The following is a 16,763-nucleotide window of genomic DNA, read 5'->3' on the forward strand; positions in this document are numbered from 1 at the left end:
TATTTTATGTATTGTTTGTCTGTTTGTCGCATATTTTGCGTTTTCAATCAATAAGTCAATCGTGTATTTATTTATTTCTTCAGAATCAGTAAAATTCAAATTGCATCTTTTCTTTTTTCCATTTTTGAAGTTAATAATAAATAACACAAAATATATTAAAATAATTTTTCTTTCTCCCCAAAAAACCAAAACAATTTGTAAATTTTCATTTATTTTACGAAAAAGAACCTTCATCATCATCAAAAATTAAAAAATCAAATCATCAAACTACTGTAGCATCCATCCATCCATCCATCTTCTATTCATACCTGCGCAGTAATTGAGAAAAAGCAAAAAGAAAAGCAATTACTTTTTCTTCAAACATAAACAGTACAAATAAATAAATAAATAAATAAATATACACATACGTATATTTTTTAACTTTATTAGTATAATTATTACTTTCAAATAAAACTGCCAACATTATACACAGTAATAATAGACAAAAATGAAGATGTAGAGAGAGATATATAAATATGAATATAAATAAATAAATAAATAAATAAAAATATATATATATATACACATGTGTGTTTATATGTATGCAGTTGAAATTTTCTAGCAAGCAGCAACAACAACAAAACACAACAGACAATGGCAGCGTGATTATTACTTTTTTTCCTTTTTTCAACGTCCCTTTTAGTGATAACGATGCCTTCTGTAACGAACTTCAGATTTACGACGTGAACTAGTACGACCTGAATTAAAACTTATTAATCATATCATATTAAAAGTGAAATTGAAATAATTTTGAGTAAAATTTATAAAAATAAAATCAAAAAGCACATTTCAATTTAAATCTACTTTTTAAAATACCTTCTTCTTCGCTTGGATCCCATCGCCTTTCCGTTCTATGGGGCAAATCTACAAAATACACAATATTCCACATGAACATCACAGACAGCATCTTCCAATACGTCCAACTTACCTTCGTGGTTGCTGCTACCGTAGTATTGGGCATGTCGTTGTCTACTATTCCTATTATTATTGCGATTTTTGGTAGAAGAAGAAGCATAAGCTCTTTTCGAATATTTCACAGTCTTCTTGTCCGGTTGACCACCATCACCACCACCACAACGGTCACTGACGTGGTCATCACGCTTTGAACGCTTCTTGCGATGATGACGCTTGCTTTCCTGGCGTGGCGGTGACAAAGACGACGACTGGTCACGGCTCTCATCGCTCCGGTGATGGTCACTACGACGACGACGACGATGGCGACGATGACGGCTGTGCTGACGGCGGCGACGGCGACGGTGTTTTTTCTTTTTTTTGCTTTTCGCACCGCTGCTAGCAGCAGCAGCAGTAGAAGCTGCTACTTTTCGATCTTTCTTCTTCCTTTTTCTCTTTTGCCTTTTACGCTTCTTCTTCTCCTTCTTTTCCGGTGAAGCAGAATGTAAACTTTGTTCCCGATCCCGATCCTGATCTTGATCCTCACTGTGATCCTCTTGATCATTTGGCTGTTCCTGCTGGTGACTGACCTTTTCTGTTGTCTGCTGCTTTTCGGGCTTCCCTTTGTCTTCTTCTTCTTCTTCTTCATTTGCATAAGCAGCACTGGCAACGACAACATCATCCCCATCACCACCATCACCACCACCACTATCATCATCATCAGCAACTGTCGTTGACGCAGCATCAGCAGGCAATTTTGTAACGACGGCGTTCACAGGCGACGCTTTTGGCCTCTCGTCTCGGTTCCTCTTTTCCACTACATCATCGCCACCCTTCTTCGGCTGGTGCTCGTCCCTTTTCACTTCCTTGCTATTATTATTATTACTGCACTCACGGTGCAACTTTTTGTCGTGCGTTTTTTCTGCAACGTTTCTGCCTCTGGCATCCCCGCTGACCACAGCCGGCGGCTGACCGTGGTGCTTCTTCTTCTCGGCCTGCTGCTGTTGTTGCTGTTGCTGTTGCTGCTGCTGGCATCCGTTGTTTCTACGTGCTTTCAACTCGACCGTCGTCGTTGCTTTTGCATTGTTGCTTTTTGGTTGCTGCTGCTGGATGCTGTTGGCTTTCACCGACGCCGGCGTCGGTTCAGTGGCGCTTTTCTCGCACTCGGACAACGTGTAAACGTCAATTTCGGTTAATTCACAAAATTCCAACCGTTCCGAAACAAGCACATCGTCGTCATTGTGGTGGTGATGGGCGCCGGCGACCGTCGTCGTAGTCGTCGTGGTCGCGGGCGACCGACGCTTGGAACCGCTGCTTTTCGGCGGCGTTGGCTTCCTTTTCAAACTCGAGTGATGCAAGTCGACATTTTCCTTGCCCTCAGCCGTGGACGACGACAACCTCCTCCTCTTCACACGATGCTGTTGTTGTTGTTGTTTACTTGATCGTTTTGAACTGTGACGCCTGTCGGTAGCTTCAACTTTCCCACCACCATCACCACCAGCACAATCAACTGTCGCTGACGTGCTGGTGCCGCTGGTGGTGGCCACTTTTGCCGTAGACCTTTTAGTCTCTTGGCGATTGACGACGGGGATACTTTTCGACTGTTCACCGCCGCCAGTTGTTCTCACAACCGACTGCTCATTTTTGTTCGCATTTAATTCACCGCCGTCTGAAAATAAATACATGATTAAAAATATGTAAGTTGTAATTGCCAAAAAAATAAAATAAAATAACCTTGATTATTCAAATTTGTAGGCTTCAGCGAAGCCTCTCTGGCCACTTCCTTGACCCCTACGTCGACGTTCTTCTTCCTTTTCGTATCTCTTGAGCGGTCCTTTGCATCTCTTGAGCCGTCCCTTGCATCTCTGCGTTGGTCACTTTTGTGATGCCGGTGGTCATTTTCATATTTCCTTTTTTCACCAACTCTTTTCTCTTCAACGACAGCACCAACTCTTCTACCTCTCGAAGAATCATGACGATGTCTCGAAGTGCTACGTCTGAAATTTTAATTAATGAATTAATTTGTCCAATTACAAAATGATTGATTATCAATTCATAAATCATATTTCATTTACCTCGACGAATAGCTCTTAGAAGACTCACGATAATGGTCTCGGGACGATTTTCTGTACGACGACGAATGACGATGAGAACTTCTGTTGGAAACAAAACAAAAAAAATTATTGCAAAATAAAATTTAAAAAAACATATTCAAATAACAACAAACAATACCTGGATCGCCTCCGTCGCCGCCGAGGGCTTCTGCTGCTATCGGATGACGTACGTCTCGGTGGTCTCAGACGATCCTTCAACGCTAAATAATCGTCCCATGCATCACGGTCACGATAATTTCGACTAAACAATGAATAATGGTGATAAAATACAGAAATCAAAATCGCTGACAAACGTAATGGTGTAAAATCAATTTTCAACAAATCAATTAATACTTTGGTAAAAGATGACTTTTTTCCACGCAAAATGGCTTCTCATCAATCAACGGTCGTACGTTTGCCGGTGGAAAATGTGCCGAGAATGGATCAATTTGCCCAGCAGAATATACTGAAAAAATGAAAATAAATTAATTTAAATTGTAAGCATGAACGACAACAACAAATGTTACAGTACATCCTGGTGGGGGAGGTTGGCTAGGAAATGGAGCTGCGAAAGGTCTGGCTGGCACAGCAACAGGAAGTACAGGCGGAGGAATGCTGAAATTGGAAAGTAGACAATAAAAATTTTCAGTAATTATTATTAAAATAAAATTCAAACCAACAACAACAATAATAATAATAATAATACCTGACAGGATAACTCGCTAAGCCTTGAAACCCTGGATAATACGGTTGTGGCATGAAAGGAGGTAGGGTTGGTGGAAACACCGGAGCATTGGGTGAACTGAAATATAAAAAAATGAAATAAATAATAATCAACCGATTGAACATCATCCCCATTGATTGAGCAGTCAGTTTTGGTGACTGAATCACAATTGCGCAAATTTGAAATTTCACTTCAAATTCGCAGATGAATATAGAACAAATTTACAAATCAATTCTGCCATATATCAATTGAAAAAAATGTCAGAATTTTTTATTATCATTTTTGCTGAAAACAATTTTTCCATACGGTCGTGTTGTCTGTATATGTATGGTTCAGTGAAAATTGTTCGCTCGTTCACTCCACGATTCATGCTTTTTGTGTATTGGCACAAAATTGAATAAAAAGCGATAAAACAAATCCTCGTCAAAAGTGAAATTAGTTATCGGCATCATCAAAAAAATCTTTTTCAATAAGAAATACGCAAAATAATGCATGTTCACAAAAAATGCATCGAAAAATATTCATGCAATTATCCAAAAGAGACAGACGACTGTAAGGAAAAGAAGAGAAAAGCAAATGAGCCCCGACAACAGATTCGCCCGCCCTCTGCCCTGCCCCTCTGTCTTCGACGACAAGAAAAATTTCACATCTGCACAATGTGAATTCTGTAAAAAACATGATTCATTCGTGCAAAAGCTCAAAGAAGTAAAATTAAAAAAATAGAACTTAAATTTTCAATTTAATGATATATATATATATATATATAAATTATAAGTCACTCGTTCGCACTGTTTTTCTCCATAAAATAAATATTTAAATATATATGTGTATATATGTATATGCGTTACTTTTCTTTTATTCGATCAAATAAAAAAATACTTTTCTGGTGAAAAGCAAAAAGGAAGAACGTACGATCCGTTGCTCGTTGCATTGGGGAAAAAGAGACGCAAAAGATAGAGACGAAAAAACACTAGAGAGGAAGAAATACACAATAACACCAACACAGGAGGAATAAAGAAAATTTCCACATGTTACACACAGAGACATTTTTTCTCGTCTCACATATATGCTATGCTATGCTATGCTATGCACATATGTTGTGTCAATAATAACCGTTTTTTTTTATTTTCTTTTGATGAATGAATAAATGAATAAAATAAAAATAATAAAATTAAGTAAAATAAAAAAGTGAATGTGCTTTTTTTAAAAAAAAACAAAAATAGTGAGAAAGTTTTTAAAAAAAAAACATTGCATGTGGGTGCATGATTGGTTGAGTGATTGATTTTGTTTGTAGATAGAAGATGGATAGATAAAAAAAACCACGAAAAAGTAGTAAAAACTTGAAATAATATTTTTAAAAAAAAGAAAGAATAAAGGATTTAAATTAAAAAATCTTTAAAGAAACAGAGGAAGAGTAAAAAGAAAAATAATGAAGATGTAATTATTAAAAGATAACTCTTTCCGCTATGCTATTTGTGGAGAATTTCGCGAGTCGTCGTTGAACAATGGACGAAAAAGTGAACAAAATATTATGCCGAAACGTCTTGCCACAGAACATTTGCATTCGACACGACAGATAAGACACACACTGTCTGCCGGCTTTGAAAAAGATTAGTTGCATACTTCGCTCTGAGAACGGCCGCTGGGGTTGCCATCACTGCACCACCACCACCAGTTCCGCCGTTGCCGCCACCAACATTATTACCATTAGCACCACCAACGACAGCAGCATTGTTAGCATTGGAACCGGCGACGCCCAGAAACGTTGCCGCCGGCGATGCTGCCGTCATCGACGACATTACTGAGGATTTCAATGTTCCTCCTCCACTGGTAACGGTGGTCGCTGGAGAAATGCCAGTATTTTTTTGATTCAGCTTTGTTAGCGTATTGTTGTTGTTCACCGCTGTCGCATTGTTGCTGTGACTGGCAATACATCTGGGAACCATATGGGTCAATTTGGTCGACGAGCCAACAGCAATCGGATTCATCTTCTGCTCAACGCCGCCACCATGTCCTCCCACGGTCGGCTTCACCGCTTTGGATGACAACAAATTTTCCCGCTTTGATGCAAAAGCCCCACTACCACCGCCGTCTTGGACCGCCGTGGTAATACCACCGGTGCTATTTTTCGCGACATTTTTGCAACCGACTGCATTGGACGTACTAAAAAAAGGAAAAAACAGCTTTAATTTGCATAAAACAACCACAACAACACAACACATTGTTTTCCATATGCATACTTTGGCAACGGTTGAGGGCGTTTCATGGCTGCTGTTGCCATTGGAATGTGAACAGCGGCCGGCTTGTTTTGGCAATCCTTTTCTCGACGATATTTCAAAACCGCCATACGCAATTGACCATTCGGGATTAAAGAAGCTGCTGCAACGGCCGGTTCCTGACAATTCGGGCATTCCTGTTTACCTACACAACAACAACATGTGATCTTATTTTTGAAAACAATATTTTCCTCTGCATATTGAAATGAATAATACGCTTTCGAAATTATGTTCAAAAATTTTGCAATTCGAATCCTACTTACTGAACATTCATTCATTCATTCCACTACGGACAAATTTGCATGAAAAATAAAAAAAGAAAAGATAACATTCCAACAGCTTGAAAAACCTTAACAATATTAGTTCGTTGTTGTTGCTATTAAAAAGCTCCTTGCAATCCTAGTTGCATTCTTTTTCTTCTATATATGTATGTTGTATACACACTGTCACACTATTTACAAAAACTTGAAATAACAAAAATAAAATTAACATTTCACACTGAATTCAATCTCACAAACACACACATACACTGCGGTAGGTAATAACACTGATGCAATCAACTGAATTTTCACGTTTAGCAGATGAAATTTTTCCACCAAACTCATAACAAATAGTATATAGAAAATAAATTTCCAACTTTCGTGAAAAACAGAAAAAGAAAATTCCTACCTAACAAATGTTTGCGAATACACTGATCACAAAAGCTGAACCCGCAACAAGGAATCACCACCGCATCTTTCAGTATATTGTCGCACAATGAGCAAAGCAATTCAGTCGGAAGAGGCTCTTTTTCACTTGTCTCTGCTGGTTTTCCATGCGATTCGTCTTCTTCACTAATAAAAGGCTTTTCTTTCTTTCCAATTAAAAATGCATTTCTTTGGAGGAAAGCAGAAAAAAACAAACAAACAAAGCTTACAATACTAATAAACACTGCACTGAATTTAAACAACAATCTTACTTGTGCAATACAGGGACCGCAAATGTGCCGATCGATGTCATCATCGCTTGGGGATCATCGGGTGTTGTTTCTAATAATTCATTCTTCGGTATGCCTGTTGTGCGCTTGACGTTCAACTAGGAAAAGAAAAAGCAAACCAAAATCAACCAATACAACAACAACAACAACAACAAGACCAATCTTACAGTAGGACAAAACTTTATCCAATGTCCAGTTTGCCCACAACGATTGCACAAGTACGACGGTGGCGGTGTACCAGTGAGCGTGACATTCTTTTTACAGTATCTACAAAATGCTCACTCTCACTCTCACTCTCTCGCTTATTGATGAAAATTAGCGAAACTACACTTACTTTGATGGATCGTATTCTCGTGTCGATTCCTTTTCCATCAACTTGATACGCTCTTCTTCGGTCATATTTTTGCCAGTTTTCTGCACAACAAGCATTTTACTCGTCCGCGTAACGATTGCAAATTCATAAAATGCAAAACTTACCAACAACGAAGAAAATCCCACCAAATCATTGGAAGACTGAAATAAGCAAAAGTAAAAAGAGCATTGAAATCAAATCAAATCAAATCAACAAAATTGAATTACACTGCTCGACACAACCACACCTTCAGTACTTCGATCCCTGGAAAGTGAATGTTTATAAATTTTCAAAATACAAATTAAAATGAAACAATTTACCAAACTTTTGGAAGTCGTCTTTGAGAGTCAGCTGGAACTCTTGCGACAACAACACTGGTGTGGCGCATAATTGGACCGCCATCTTCCGTATATTCTACAATATTTTACCAATCACTGCACTGAATTTAAACATTCTCACCATATACAAATATGAAATATATAAATAAAAAAGCATGAAACAGGAAAATGCTTTTCAATTAAACATAAAAGACAAAAATTTTCGATGTAAATAATAAAAAGAAATCACCAATTCAAATCAAAGTCATTTATTGGAACTGAAATGGTGATTTGATAAAATGGAAATTTAAATTTAATGCTCAAGATTGAGACATTTTTTGTCGATTCAAATGTGGGTTAATAATTGAAAGTAGAAAAGAAACTGACTCTGACTAGACATACAAGAAAAACTCCAACTTAAATACTCGAAACAAAAAGCACTTAGAAAGTGAAATACAAAAGACAAAAATAGTACTGCTAGCACGTGCATTTGATAATGTTTTCCAGAGGGAAATATACCTTTTCCAGTCTGCGCGTTGGAAACTTTCAAGTCGAAATCTGCAGTGCGGATTCCTTCCTTTTCCAAAATTAAACGCTTCAAATTTGTGAGCGTAACACTGAGACCCTCGAACGAGACTGTCTTGTAGTCCAATGAGCTCTTGAATTTGTAATGTATGCATGACATTACTGGAACTACAAGAAACAAAAACACAAACGCTGCTTCTACAACCAACTCACGTAAACAACAAAACAACAAAGCAGTACATTACTGTAATAATAGAACGATAGGTATTATCGGTATACTGTAAAATAATTAATTTTAAATATTCAGTGTTCAAAATTAAAATAAATTTGAATTTATTTCATTAATTTTTGTTAAAAATGTCTTTATTATGTAAAAATTAAAGAAAATTTGAATTTTGAAAGAAATTTTGTTTGAACAAAGAAATGACTTTTGTTGAAAACAAAGGTTACGGTAATAAAATGGAGTGCAAGTTTGCTGAGTAAAATTTTGAAAAATATAAAATTAAAAATTAAATATAAAAAAGAGAAATAGAAACAGAAGGATAGAATTAAAATTTTCAACTAACATACGATTAAAATGAGGCAATGACTTTGGCAGTTGGTTGAATAAGCAAGAAAAAATGAGCAGAGAAAATTAAAAAGTATAAAAATAATAAATTAATAGCAAATGTTTGCTTCCTCAGCTATACATAATTACTAGAGTCAATATGTAATTTTCAGACGTTTGTATTTTTCTACTGGATAACTGAAAAATTATCATTTCTATATGTAACGAGCCGCTCTCTCGGGCGGGTTTTTTTCCAGGTTCGCGCTTTCCCGGTAACATTATCGAAATCAAAATACAAGTAAACAACACAGCATTTATTAGCTGTCACCGACTTGTCACAGTAAGATTACAACAACAATAATACACAAACCAACCAACGCACTACCGTAATCTTCCTTTTCCCTTCAAGTATACATCCGCGTACGGTAGCTTTATTCTTCTTCCACTTCCTTGTCTGGACAAGCGCAGTTGTTCGCTCAGTCCGTGTCCGCTATATAACTTCCGTACCACCCTAGCTAACGCAACTTAGCTTCTTCCCAAACATTATCCGGCCGGGTGTGGCACCAGTGGTGTGGTGGACGGAAGGCCGGTAGGCCAGAAGCATCCGGTCGAGATGGTCATCCCAGTCCTCCGACTGGCCAACGGATACATTTGAAAGCATGTACAGTTACGGTCGAAAGTGGCGCGTAGCCCACACGATGGCTAGCATCTCCCGCTGCGTGGAACAGTACTTCTGCTCCGGTTGCGACAATGAGCGACTCGCATACGCTATCACCGCCGGAAGATTTTTATCGTTCAGATACGAAAGGACATCACCGAGAGCATCCTCACTCGCGTCAACGTCTAACAGAACAGTCCGTCGAAATGGTTCAGCCAGCAGCAGTAGTAGAAGAAGATGGGGCTGTGGAGGAAAGTGGTGGCCAAGAGAAGTCGGTGGTCGGTGAAAGTTCAGATTTGAGCGAAGAGCCTCAGGATAAAGGGAAGAAAAATACTGAGAGGCGAAAAGAAAAGCTGCTAAAAGCAGTAGTGCTACTATTACTTCTGGTGGTGGCAAGGGTAAAGCGGCGGCGGCAGTTTCCAGTAAGCCTATGCAGACGACTGCTGTTGACAAGAGTTCACGTGGCAGGAAGGTTGTTACTGACGTTGTCGACGTCGCTGGTGGGCGACAGAGTTGGTCGAGCGCCATCGAAGCGTAAAGCGCTCAGATCCATGAGCGAAGATGGTTCTGGTGAGGGCGGCGACCCGAGGAAGCGTTGCTCAGTTATGGTCGGTATGTCCGGGGCCCAAGCGACGTTGGCGTTCGCTTTGGCGTCCGCATTGGAAGATTTATCCAACGGTGCCCAGAAGCGAAAGCACACCAGCTCCGAGATGTTCATTGAAGGAGAAGAAGTCAGAATCGTCGTCGGCTACAGTGGGCAACATCCTGGCCGCCGGTCAGTTGAGCAGCATGCCGACTGACAAGGCTGCGATGGAAAAGCCAAATTCTGAATCAGTGGCTCAAGTCGACCAGTGGAAGTCGGTTGCTGAAGATTAACAACAGCAGTTGTTCAGTGCTTCTAGCGAAGTTTCCACCGATGCAAAGGAGGATTCAGGAGCTCATGGAGCTGCGAAAACGAACGTTGAAACGGAAAATGGTGCCGAGATGGATGTCGATGAGAAGGTGGTTGAGAAAAAGAATCGTCACCGATTTGTCACAGTGCGATTCCAACACTACCATCATCATCAACAACAGCAACAAACTCTAACCAACACACTACCGTAATTCTCCTTTTCCCTTCAAGTATACATCCGCATACGGTAGCTTCATTCTCTTCCACTTCGTTGTCTGTAGAAGTACAGTTGTTCGCTCAGTCCGTGCCCGCTACATATTGTTTGTTATTTGCTTTATTTTTATCTATCGTATTGTTTTGAAAATTTAATTTTCTTAATGTACTGTGACGGCAAACTGAAAAAGACGATTATTTATTTTGTGTGGAATAATATAATAAAAATGGACTACAGCAAGAAAGACCACAGTGCATGATTGATTGTAAATGACAAAGAATCAAATAGTCGGCGAAATTAATTTCAATTAAAATTAAATTTTCAACATTTCATAATAAATATTCCTTCCATCTGTATCAGACGAGTCTCTGGGCGAAGACTAGTAAATTATGAGTGATGAGTTGTCGGATTATTTATTCCATTAAATTGAATGAATGAATTTGGAATATTCAAACAAACACAATATTCACTCGAAAAGCAGATTAGTTTTTATTGGTTATTAAAAGTGCAATTTTGATAAAAGTAGTCAGTCGTTTGACGACGACGTCAACGCATGTCTAAAATCAAAAACCAACATACGCTGCTAAAAATGAATAAACAAAAACGAAAAATTGTAGATTGTATTGTAAAAAAAAGCTGCAATTGAGGAATATTTTTGCTTTTGTTCAGTTGTCAAGGTAAAAAGAAAAAAAGAAGAAGCAAGCTTCAAGCGAGCTGCAGCACTGCAGTGGTAGGGGACGGATGTGAAAGTATGAAAAGAGAAGAGACCACCGATTCAACATATCTTTCTGATCATATCCATCAGAAAATGAACATTAAGTTCAGGTTAGGCTAGGATATGCTAGCCAAGCACCCATTTTGAAAATTATTAAAGCCAAAAAAGTATTATTTTTAAAAAATTATAATAGCTAATTTTTTTGTCGTTGGACAATTTGCACACATTCGCCAGTGGTGTCATAGACAGAAAGAGAGAGAGACAGAGATAGAGAGAGAGGGGCGGGGGTGAAAGAATAACAGTAAAAAATTATGTATCAACAAAAAATCAGAGATACATAATAAAGTTAAAGCGTGTAAGCAACAACTAGAAAATACAACAACAACAACAACAACAACAAAGAACAATTAAGATGGTGATAAACAGAAATCAATTTAACAAACGAAAATAAATTAACAATTAAATAATGAATGAATATGAAAAAAAAGATTATTTATTTACAAAGAAAGAAGATGCAACTTCAAATCACTGCAGTGCCCCCAGCTAGTTATCCAGTCTAGCTTTGCTGCTAGTGGATGTGACCGTCACAAGTGATGCTAGCCTGATGATGCTGTTGTTGTTGTTGTTGTTGCTGATGATGATGACCATCATCACCATCCTCGGATGATGCTGCCCCGGCGGCAGCGTCGGCTAGCAGCAAGCTTGGCGGTTTCTGCTTGCGGCTCTTCAACAAGTACACATCCATGCCGCCGTCGACGCCTTTCACCGAAATGTGGTCGCGGAATTCGAATTCGTAAACGGTGTCCAAGCGTTCTTTAGCCTGACGGCTGACTTGGATCCGACCGACCACGCCGGTCGAATACATCCGGCTGCCGATGTTGACCGTATCGCCCCAGATGTCGTAGTAGAGCTTGGTGGTGCCGATCACGCCGGCAGTGACCGGGCCGATGTTGAAGCCGATCTTCATCCTGAATTCGAAGCTCAGCAGATCTTTGTTGAAATTGTCCAACGTCTCTTGCAACGCCAACGCGAACTCCATCAACTCGTACAAATGGCTGTACGGATGCATGCTGAGGCGCCGGCGGGCGGGGTTCAGGCCAGAGGCGGCCATATAAGTCGGACCGATCGTTTTGATCTTTTCGACTTGAGTGAATTCAGGCCTGTCGAGCAGTTCGTCGAAATCGCTGACCAGCTCGTTCAAGACGCGCAAAAATTCCCTGCCCCCCTCGTATGTCTCTTCGTACATGTCGTTCCAGTTGACCACGCTGGCGAACAGTACCGCCACCATGGCGTGATTTTCCGAATATTTCGACGTTCTGGCCAGATGTTCGACCACGTGGTGCGGAATGATGTTGCTCAACAGCCAGTCGGCTTGGTCTTTCATCTCTTTCATGCGACGTATCGTCTCGCAGGCTTGCAAGTCGCCGTAGAAGCTCATTCTGAAGCTCGCCTCGAACTGATAATTCAAATAGATCACCAACAAGCAGGCCAACAGCACGACCATGTAAATTTCATTTCTACAACAACTGTACTGTTGGTGGTCTGACTGCACGAACAGCTTTTCCTTTTCATGTTCATGTTCCAGTTGTTGTTGTTGTTGTTGTTGCTGATGATGATGATGCTGCTGCTGCACATCGTGCTGCTGGTGGTGGTCTGGGATCAGTGGAACAACGCCGCCGCCGCCGCCACCGTCGTCCGGACCATTCACCGTGGCGTTGTAAAATACAACCGTACTATTGACGAGACCAACCGCAGCCGTGTGCGACGGCTGGCAATTGGAAGCGCACAAGTGGACCATGGTCACCAGACCGATGCCGATCAAACAGCAGAACAGGGATTTGGGCCAGCTACGAATTTGACTGTAGTTGACGTGGCCGAACATGACCATCAGCACCAGCAGGCAGAACAACAGCAGCAGACTTTCGGACTGCCAGTAGCGCGGCTGGGCGAAGCTGAAGCCGGCGGCCGGGCAGTGGACGCTGGCCAGCAGAGCGCCCAGTGGCAAATTGATCATGGTCAAACTGAGCGCGTGTTTGGGCCACCAGCGGACCCAGATCGACGGCAGCGTGGCTCGGCTGAGCACGCAGCGCAGCGTCCAAGCGGCCAATGCGAGCACAAACGAGCCGGACAGCGTCGCGTAGGTGACAAAAGCCGCGTTGTACCACCACTGGTCGTTGACCGCCAGCATGCAAATCAACAGCAACGTCCAAAACACAATCGTCGACACCACCAAGTCCATGACAACGCTGAATTTGGGCGGGTCGACGCGCCAGTCGTCCAAACGGGCGACTTTGACGGCCAAGGGGTCGGTGGCAGCAGCGGTGGCGGCTGTTGTGGCGGGTTCTTGGTGTTCGGGGTTGTCGGTTTGGGCTTCTTGTTCGCCGACCGACCGCCGGGCGCCGAGCTCGAAGTGAGCCCTGTACTGCTGTTCCACGGCCGGGTCGATGAAATTCAACGTGCGCGTCAGCGCCTTGCGGCGGACCAGGTAGTCGCCGCGCGCCAGACTGGAGCCGCGGATCGCGTCCGCGAGCCTGTGGTCAAAGTCCACGTGGTCGGCTTCGAAGCGCGAGATGCTGGCCGTGTGCGTCGAAAGTACGTGGTCGATGCTGCTTTCGACGCCGTCGACGCCGGATACGAATTCCGCATTGCGGTCCGAGTCGAAAGTGACCACGCGGCTCGACCGCCTCGGTTCCGGCTCGGTATTTTCCGACAATTTCTCCAACGGCACCTGCTCGCCGCCAGTGGTCACCGAGGCGGTCTTGGACGGCTCGACCAGCGACGCCGACGCCCACTTGGTGCGTTGGTTCAAAGCGACCTGAGAAGCAAGCAAACAAACAAACACAAATTATCACACGATGAGGTGGTTTCGCTTTCACCTTTACTCTCCCTCTCACTTACCCCTGGAGGAAAGATGGAATCACTTTTGCAGCGTTCGGATGAACTCAAATTCGATACCGACAACGTTTTGTTCAAACACTAAATTTAGAAGAGAAAAAAGTGAATATTTCAATGGAAACAACAAAACAAAACAAAAAACAACATCTACTTACTTTTTTAGAATTAACAGCCGCATCTGAAATTGCCATGTCCGAACTGTCAATGTGTCGCAATTCAGACGAACGCAAACGATCTGTACAATAAAATAAACATAATAAAATATGAAAATCGATGCAATGAAATATGCTGTATCGTATATACCGTGAATATGAGTGTTAGAAATGGAAGACGGTGGCGGTGGAGACGGTACGTCCTGGCTAGCAGGGGCATCAGCAGCTGGCGGCGGCGGCGGCGGCGGCGGCTCCTGATCGACATTGTTGACAATAAAGTAAGTTTTAATTCCTGCATCGAAAGACAAATAATTAAAATTTCGTCAGTAGAAACGAGCATATATGCACAGAAGAAACCTTTGTAGTCGGGCGCCGGCTCGAGCGTGTACTGGTCATCGAGAAAGGCAGCGGTCGCTTCGGATACGTGCACTCGGCCAGACATGCCGGTCGATTCCATGGCGTTGGCCAAATCGACGTCGTTGGAAAAGACGTCGAACTTGAAACGCCGGCGGCCGACGATGCCGCACAGCACCGTACCGGTGTGTATACCGACCCGCATGTTCACCTCCTGGTTGCGGTCGATGTCGAACTGGTGGATCGCTTCGATCATCGCCAGGCCCATTTTCACGCAACACTGGGCGTGGTCGGCCCTCGGTTCCGGACATCCGGATACGCAGTAGTAACAGTCGCCGAGGGTGCTGATCTTTTCGCAGCCGGACTGACCGCAGAGGGCGTCGAAACGACCGAACAGATCGTTGAGCATGTTGACCAGCTCATCGGCTGACTTGTTCGAGCTCATGGTAGTGAAGCCGACGATATCGGCGAACAGGATACTCACGTCGCGCATCAAATTCATCGTGAACGGCCTGAACAAGTTGGTGCAACGGTCCGACGAGGGCGTGTTGCTGGGCCGTTTCAGTTCGCTGCTCTCTTTGAGCAGCTCTTCGGCGACCGTCTGCGGCATCACAGACCGTATCATGCGGTCTTTGAATTCTTTTTCAATTTCCAAATCGTGACGCGCCAACAAAGACTGGCCCAACTTGATGAACGTCTTACGGTCTCGAACTTGGGTCAGCGTGTAAATATGGGCACCGAGTAAGTGGGCAAGGCCGTGCAGGACAATTGTCACCGGCTTGGAGGCACCGGCGCACAATTCTTCGTACATGACCGAAAATACCACGGCCATCAACAAGCACAAATACATGGGCAACGGGATGACCGTGTAAATTAGCAACACCAGCTTGACGGACAAGGCGAATTTGGCCAGAGGACCGAGAGACGGCTTGTCGGCTATGAACACAAAAGCGCTGGCAACGGCCAGCAAACAGACGCACAGAACCGAAGTGCTGACGTAGAGGCCGTTGTAGAGGCTTTTGGTGAACGTGAAGGCGAAAATCAACGAAAACGTCACCAAATAGACAACGCTGAACAAAACATACGGATAAATCTCGCCCAGAGGATGCAGGCTGGCAAAGTAGACCAGCCACATCAAAGCGTAGATGATCGTATACAGGAGACCGGCCCGAAAGCGGCGCTGAAATTGAGGAAATACGCACTGCCAGTATTGGCTTTCCAACACCCTGGACGAGAACTCCGGCCGCCAGCATTTCGACGTCGCGTTGCCCAGCCACGCCCACCAGCGTCGTCGTCCAGCCTGCTCTTCTCTGGGTTCGAGAACTTCGGGCGTTTCGAACGGACAAGTCAGCTTATCCGAGATCATCGGCATCGACGCATCGTACGTCACCCCAGTCGACTGCTCTCGCTGCATCATTAACTTCTCAAAAAGAAAAAAAACATAAATATAGAATAATGTGTAAATGAAAAAAAATAATCACAAAATATGCAATAATAGAGTTTATGAAATTTTAAAAATTTTTTAATTTCCGCTACCCGTAAATTTTTTTAAGTGCAAATTTGCTTTTCTTTTCACTGCAGGTCGACAACAATACAGAAATTCAAACAAGGATAATCACTAGCACAGCAGCAGAAGAAAGAAGCATAAGAACAACGTCAACAACAACAACAACAACAATGATGAGAATAAAAAGACGATAAACAACAACAACAACAACAGCAACTAGGAGTACAATAAACAACAGCAACAGCAACAGCAGTTCTACTACTAGCACTGAATGGGAGCTTCTTTTGCCTTGCCCGCATCACAGCCGTCGCTGTTCCGACGACCAGCTCAACAACAACATCGACCACATGCACAACAAACACTCTGAAAATAGGATTTTTCTTTTCTTTTCCATTCATCAACAAGTAAACAATGAAAACAACAATTATGCAAGATACACAAAATACAATCAACATACTCATCACATTAAAACATTGAAAAAATGACACAACAACAACGCATGCTTGTTTGTTTTTTAAATTGCTCAACAGTTGCAATTTCAAATTTTTGAAATACAAGTGTCGAAAAATTACAACGAAAAAACTGCTGTCAAACCAACAACTAATTAATCAATCACACTGAAAGCAAATACTGAAT

The 16,763-nt window shown here is 42.2% G+C and overlaps 4 protein-coding genes across 4 annotated transcripts; 1 reads left to right on the forward strand and 3 right to left on the reverse strand.

The window, feature by feature from the left end:
- Positions 1 to 678: 678 nt before the first annotated feature.
- On the reverse strand, positions 679 to 4,117 carry Tsp_06479 (hypothetical protein). Its single transcript, XM_003378574.1, has 10 exons — positions 4,041 to 4,117; positions 3,730 to 3,825; positions 3,556 to 3,638; positions 3,378 to 3,489; positions 3,163 to 3,285; positions 3,006 to 3,086; positions 2,665 to 2,927; positions 968 to 2,599; positions 856 to 903; positions 679 to 737 (listed from the first exon to the last, which is right to left on the reverse strand). The coding sequence occupies exons 1-10, from the start codon at positions 4,115 to 4,117 to the stop codon at positions 679 to 681; spliced, it is 2,574 nt and encodes an 857-aa protein (XP_003378622.1).
- Positions 4,118 to 5,276: 1,159 nt separating this feature from the next.
- On the reverse strand, positions 5,277 to 9,401 carry Tsp_06478 (retinoblastoma-binding protein 6). Its single transcript, XM_003378575.1, has 14 exons — positions 9,261 to 9,401; positions 9,111 to 9,230; positions 8,891 to 8,938; positions 8,453 to 8,471; positions 8,188 to 8,355; positions 7,672 to 7,765; positions 7,579 to 7,615; positions 7,334 to 7,512; positions 7,167 to 7,266; positions 6,982 to 7,097; positions 6,751 to 6,856; positions 6,552 to 6,623; positions 5,988 to 6,190; positions 5,277 to 5,910 (listed from the first exon to the last, which is right to left on the reverse strand). Exons 1-14 carry the CDS (start codon positions 9,399 to 9,401, stop codon positions 5,277 to 5,279), a joined length of 2,037 nt encoding a protein of 678 aa, XP_003378623.1.
- An 89-nt stretch (positions 9,402 to 9,490) lies between these two features.
- On the forward strand, positions 9,491 to 10,502 carry Tsp_06477 (conserved hypothetical protein). Its single transcript, XM_003378576.1, has 2 exons — positions 9,491 to 10,173; positions 10,292 to 10,502. Exons 1-2 carry the CDS (start codon positions 9,491 to 9,493, stop codon positions 10,500 to 10,502), a joined length of 894 nt encoding a protein of 297 aa, XP_003378624.1.
- Positions 10,503 to 11,067: 565 nt separating this feature from the next.
- Positions 11,068 to 16,037, reverse strand: Tsp_06476 (putative adenylate and Guanylate cyclase catalytic domain protein). The gene is made up of 6 exons (XM_003378577.1): positions 14,624 to 16,037; positions 14,270 to 14,349; positions 14,118 to 14,195; positions 12,928 to 14,034; positions 11,874 to 12,675; positions 11,068 to 11,087 (listed from the first exon to the last, which is right to left on the reverse strand). The coding sequence occupies exons 1-6, from the start codon at positions 16,035 to 16,037 to the stop codon at positions 11,068 to 11,070; spliced, it is 3,501 nt and encodes a 1,166-aa protein (XP_003378625.1).
- Between the last annotated feature and the right edge of the window lie 726 nt (positions 16,038 to 16,763).

This window comes from Trichinella spiralis (assembly GCF_000181795.1).
Source record: "Trichinella spiralis strain ISS 195 chromosome Unknown Scfld4, whole genome shotgun sequence".
Lineage (NCBI taxonomy): Eukaryota > Metazoa > Nematoda > Enoplea > Trichinellida > Trichinellidae > Trichinella > Trichinella spiralis.

Coding starts and splice junctions, on each gene's coding strand:
- Tsp_06479 (XM_003378574.1), bottom strand. CDS start 4,117: ATGAATCGTGGAGTGAACGAGCGAACAATTTTCACTGAACCATACATA. Junction 3,639..3,729: donor TTAGCGAGTTATCCTGTCAG/GTATTATTATTA, acceptor TTCCAATTTCAG/CATTCCTCCGCCTGTACTTC. Junction 738..855: donor GGATCCAAGCGAAGAAGAAG/GTATTTTAAAAA, acceptor GTTTTAATTCAG/GTCGTACTAGTTCACGTCGT.
- Tsp_06478 (XM_003378575.1), bottom strand. CDS start 9,401: ATGCTTTCAAATGTATCCGTTGGCCAGTCGGAGGACTGGGATGACCAT. Junction 7,098..7,166: donor GGATAAAGTTTTGTCCTACT/GTAAGATTGGTC, acceptor TTCTTTTCCTAG/TTGAACGTCAAGCGCACAAC. Junction 6,857..6,981: donor GCGGTCCCTGTATTGCACAA/GTAAGATTGTTG, acceptor GCCTTTTATTAG/TGAAGAAGACGAATCGCATG.
- Tsp_06477 (XM_003378576.1), top strand. CDS start 9,491: ATGAGCGACTCGCATACGCTATCACCGCCGGAAGATTTTTATCGTTCA. Junction 10,174..10,291: donor GGGCAACATCCTGGCCGCCG/GTCAGTTGAGCA, acceptor GCAGTTGTTCAG/TGCTTCTAGCGAAGTTTCCA.
- Tsp_06476 (XM_003378577.1), bottom strand. CDS start 16,037: ATGATGCAGCGAGAGCAGTCGACTGGGGTGACGTACGATGCGTCGATG. Junction 14,196..14,269: donor CGGCTGTTAATTCTAAAAAA/GTAAGTAGATGT, acceptor TTCTAAATTTAG/TGTTTGAACAAAACGTTGTC. Junction 11,088..11,873: donor GGCAGCATCATCCGAGGATG/GTGATGATGGTC, acceptor ATTCATTTTTAG/CAGCGTATGTTGGTTTTTGA.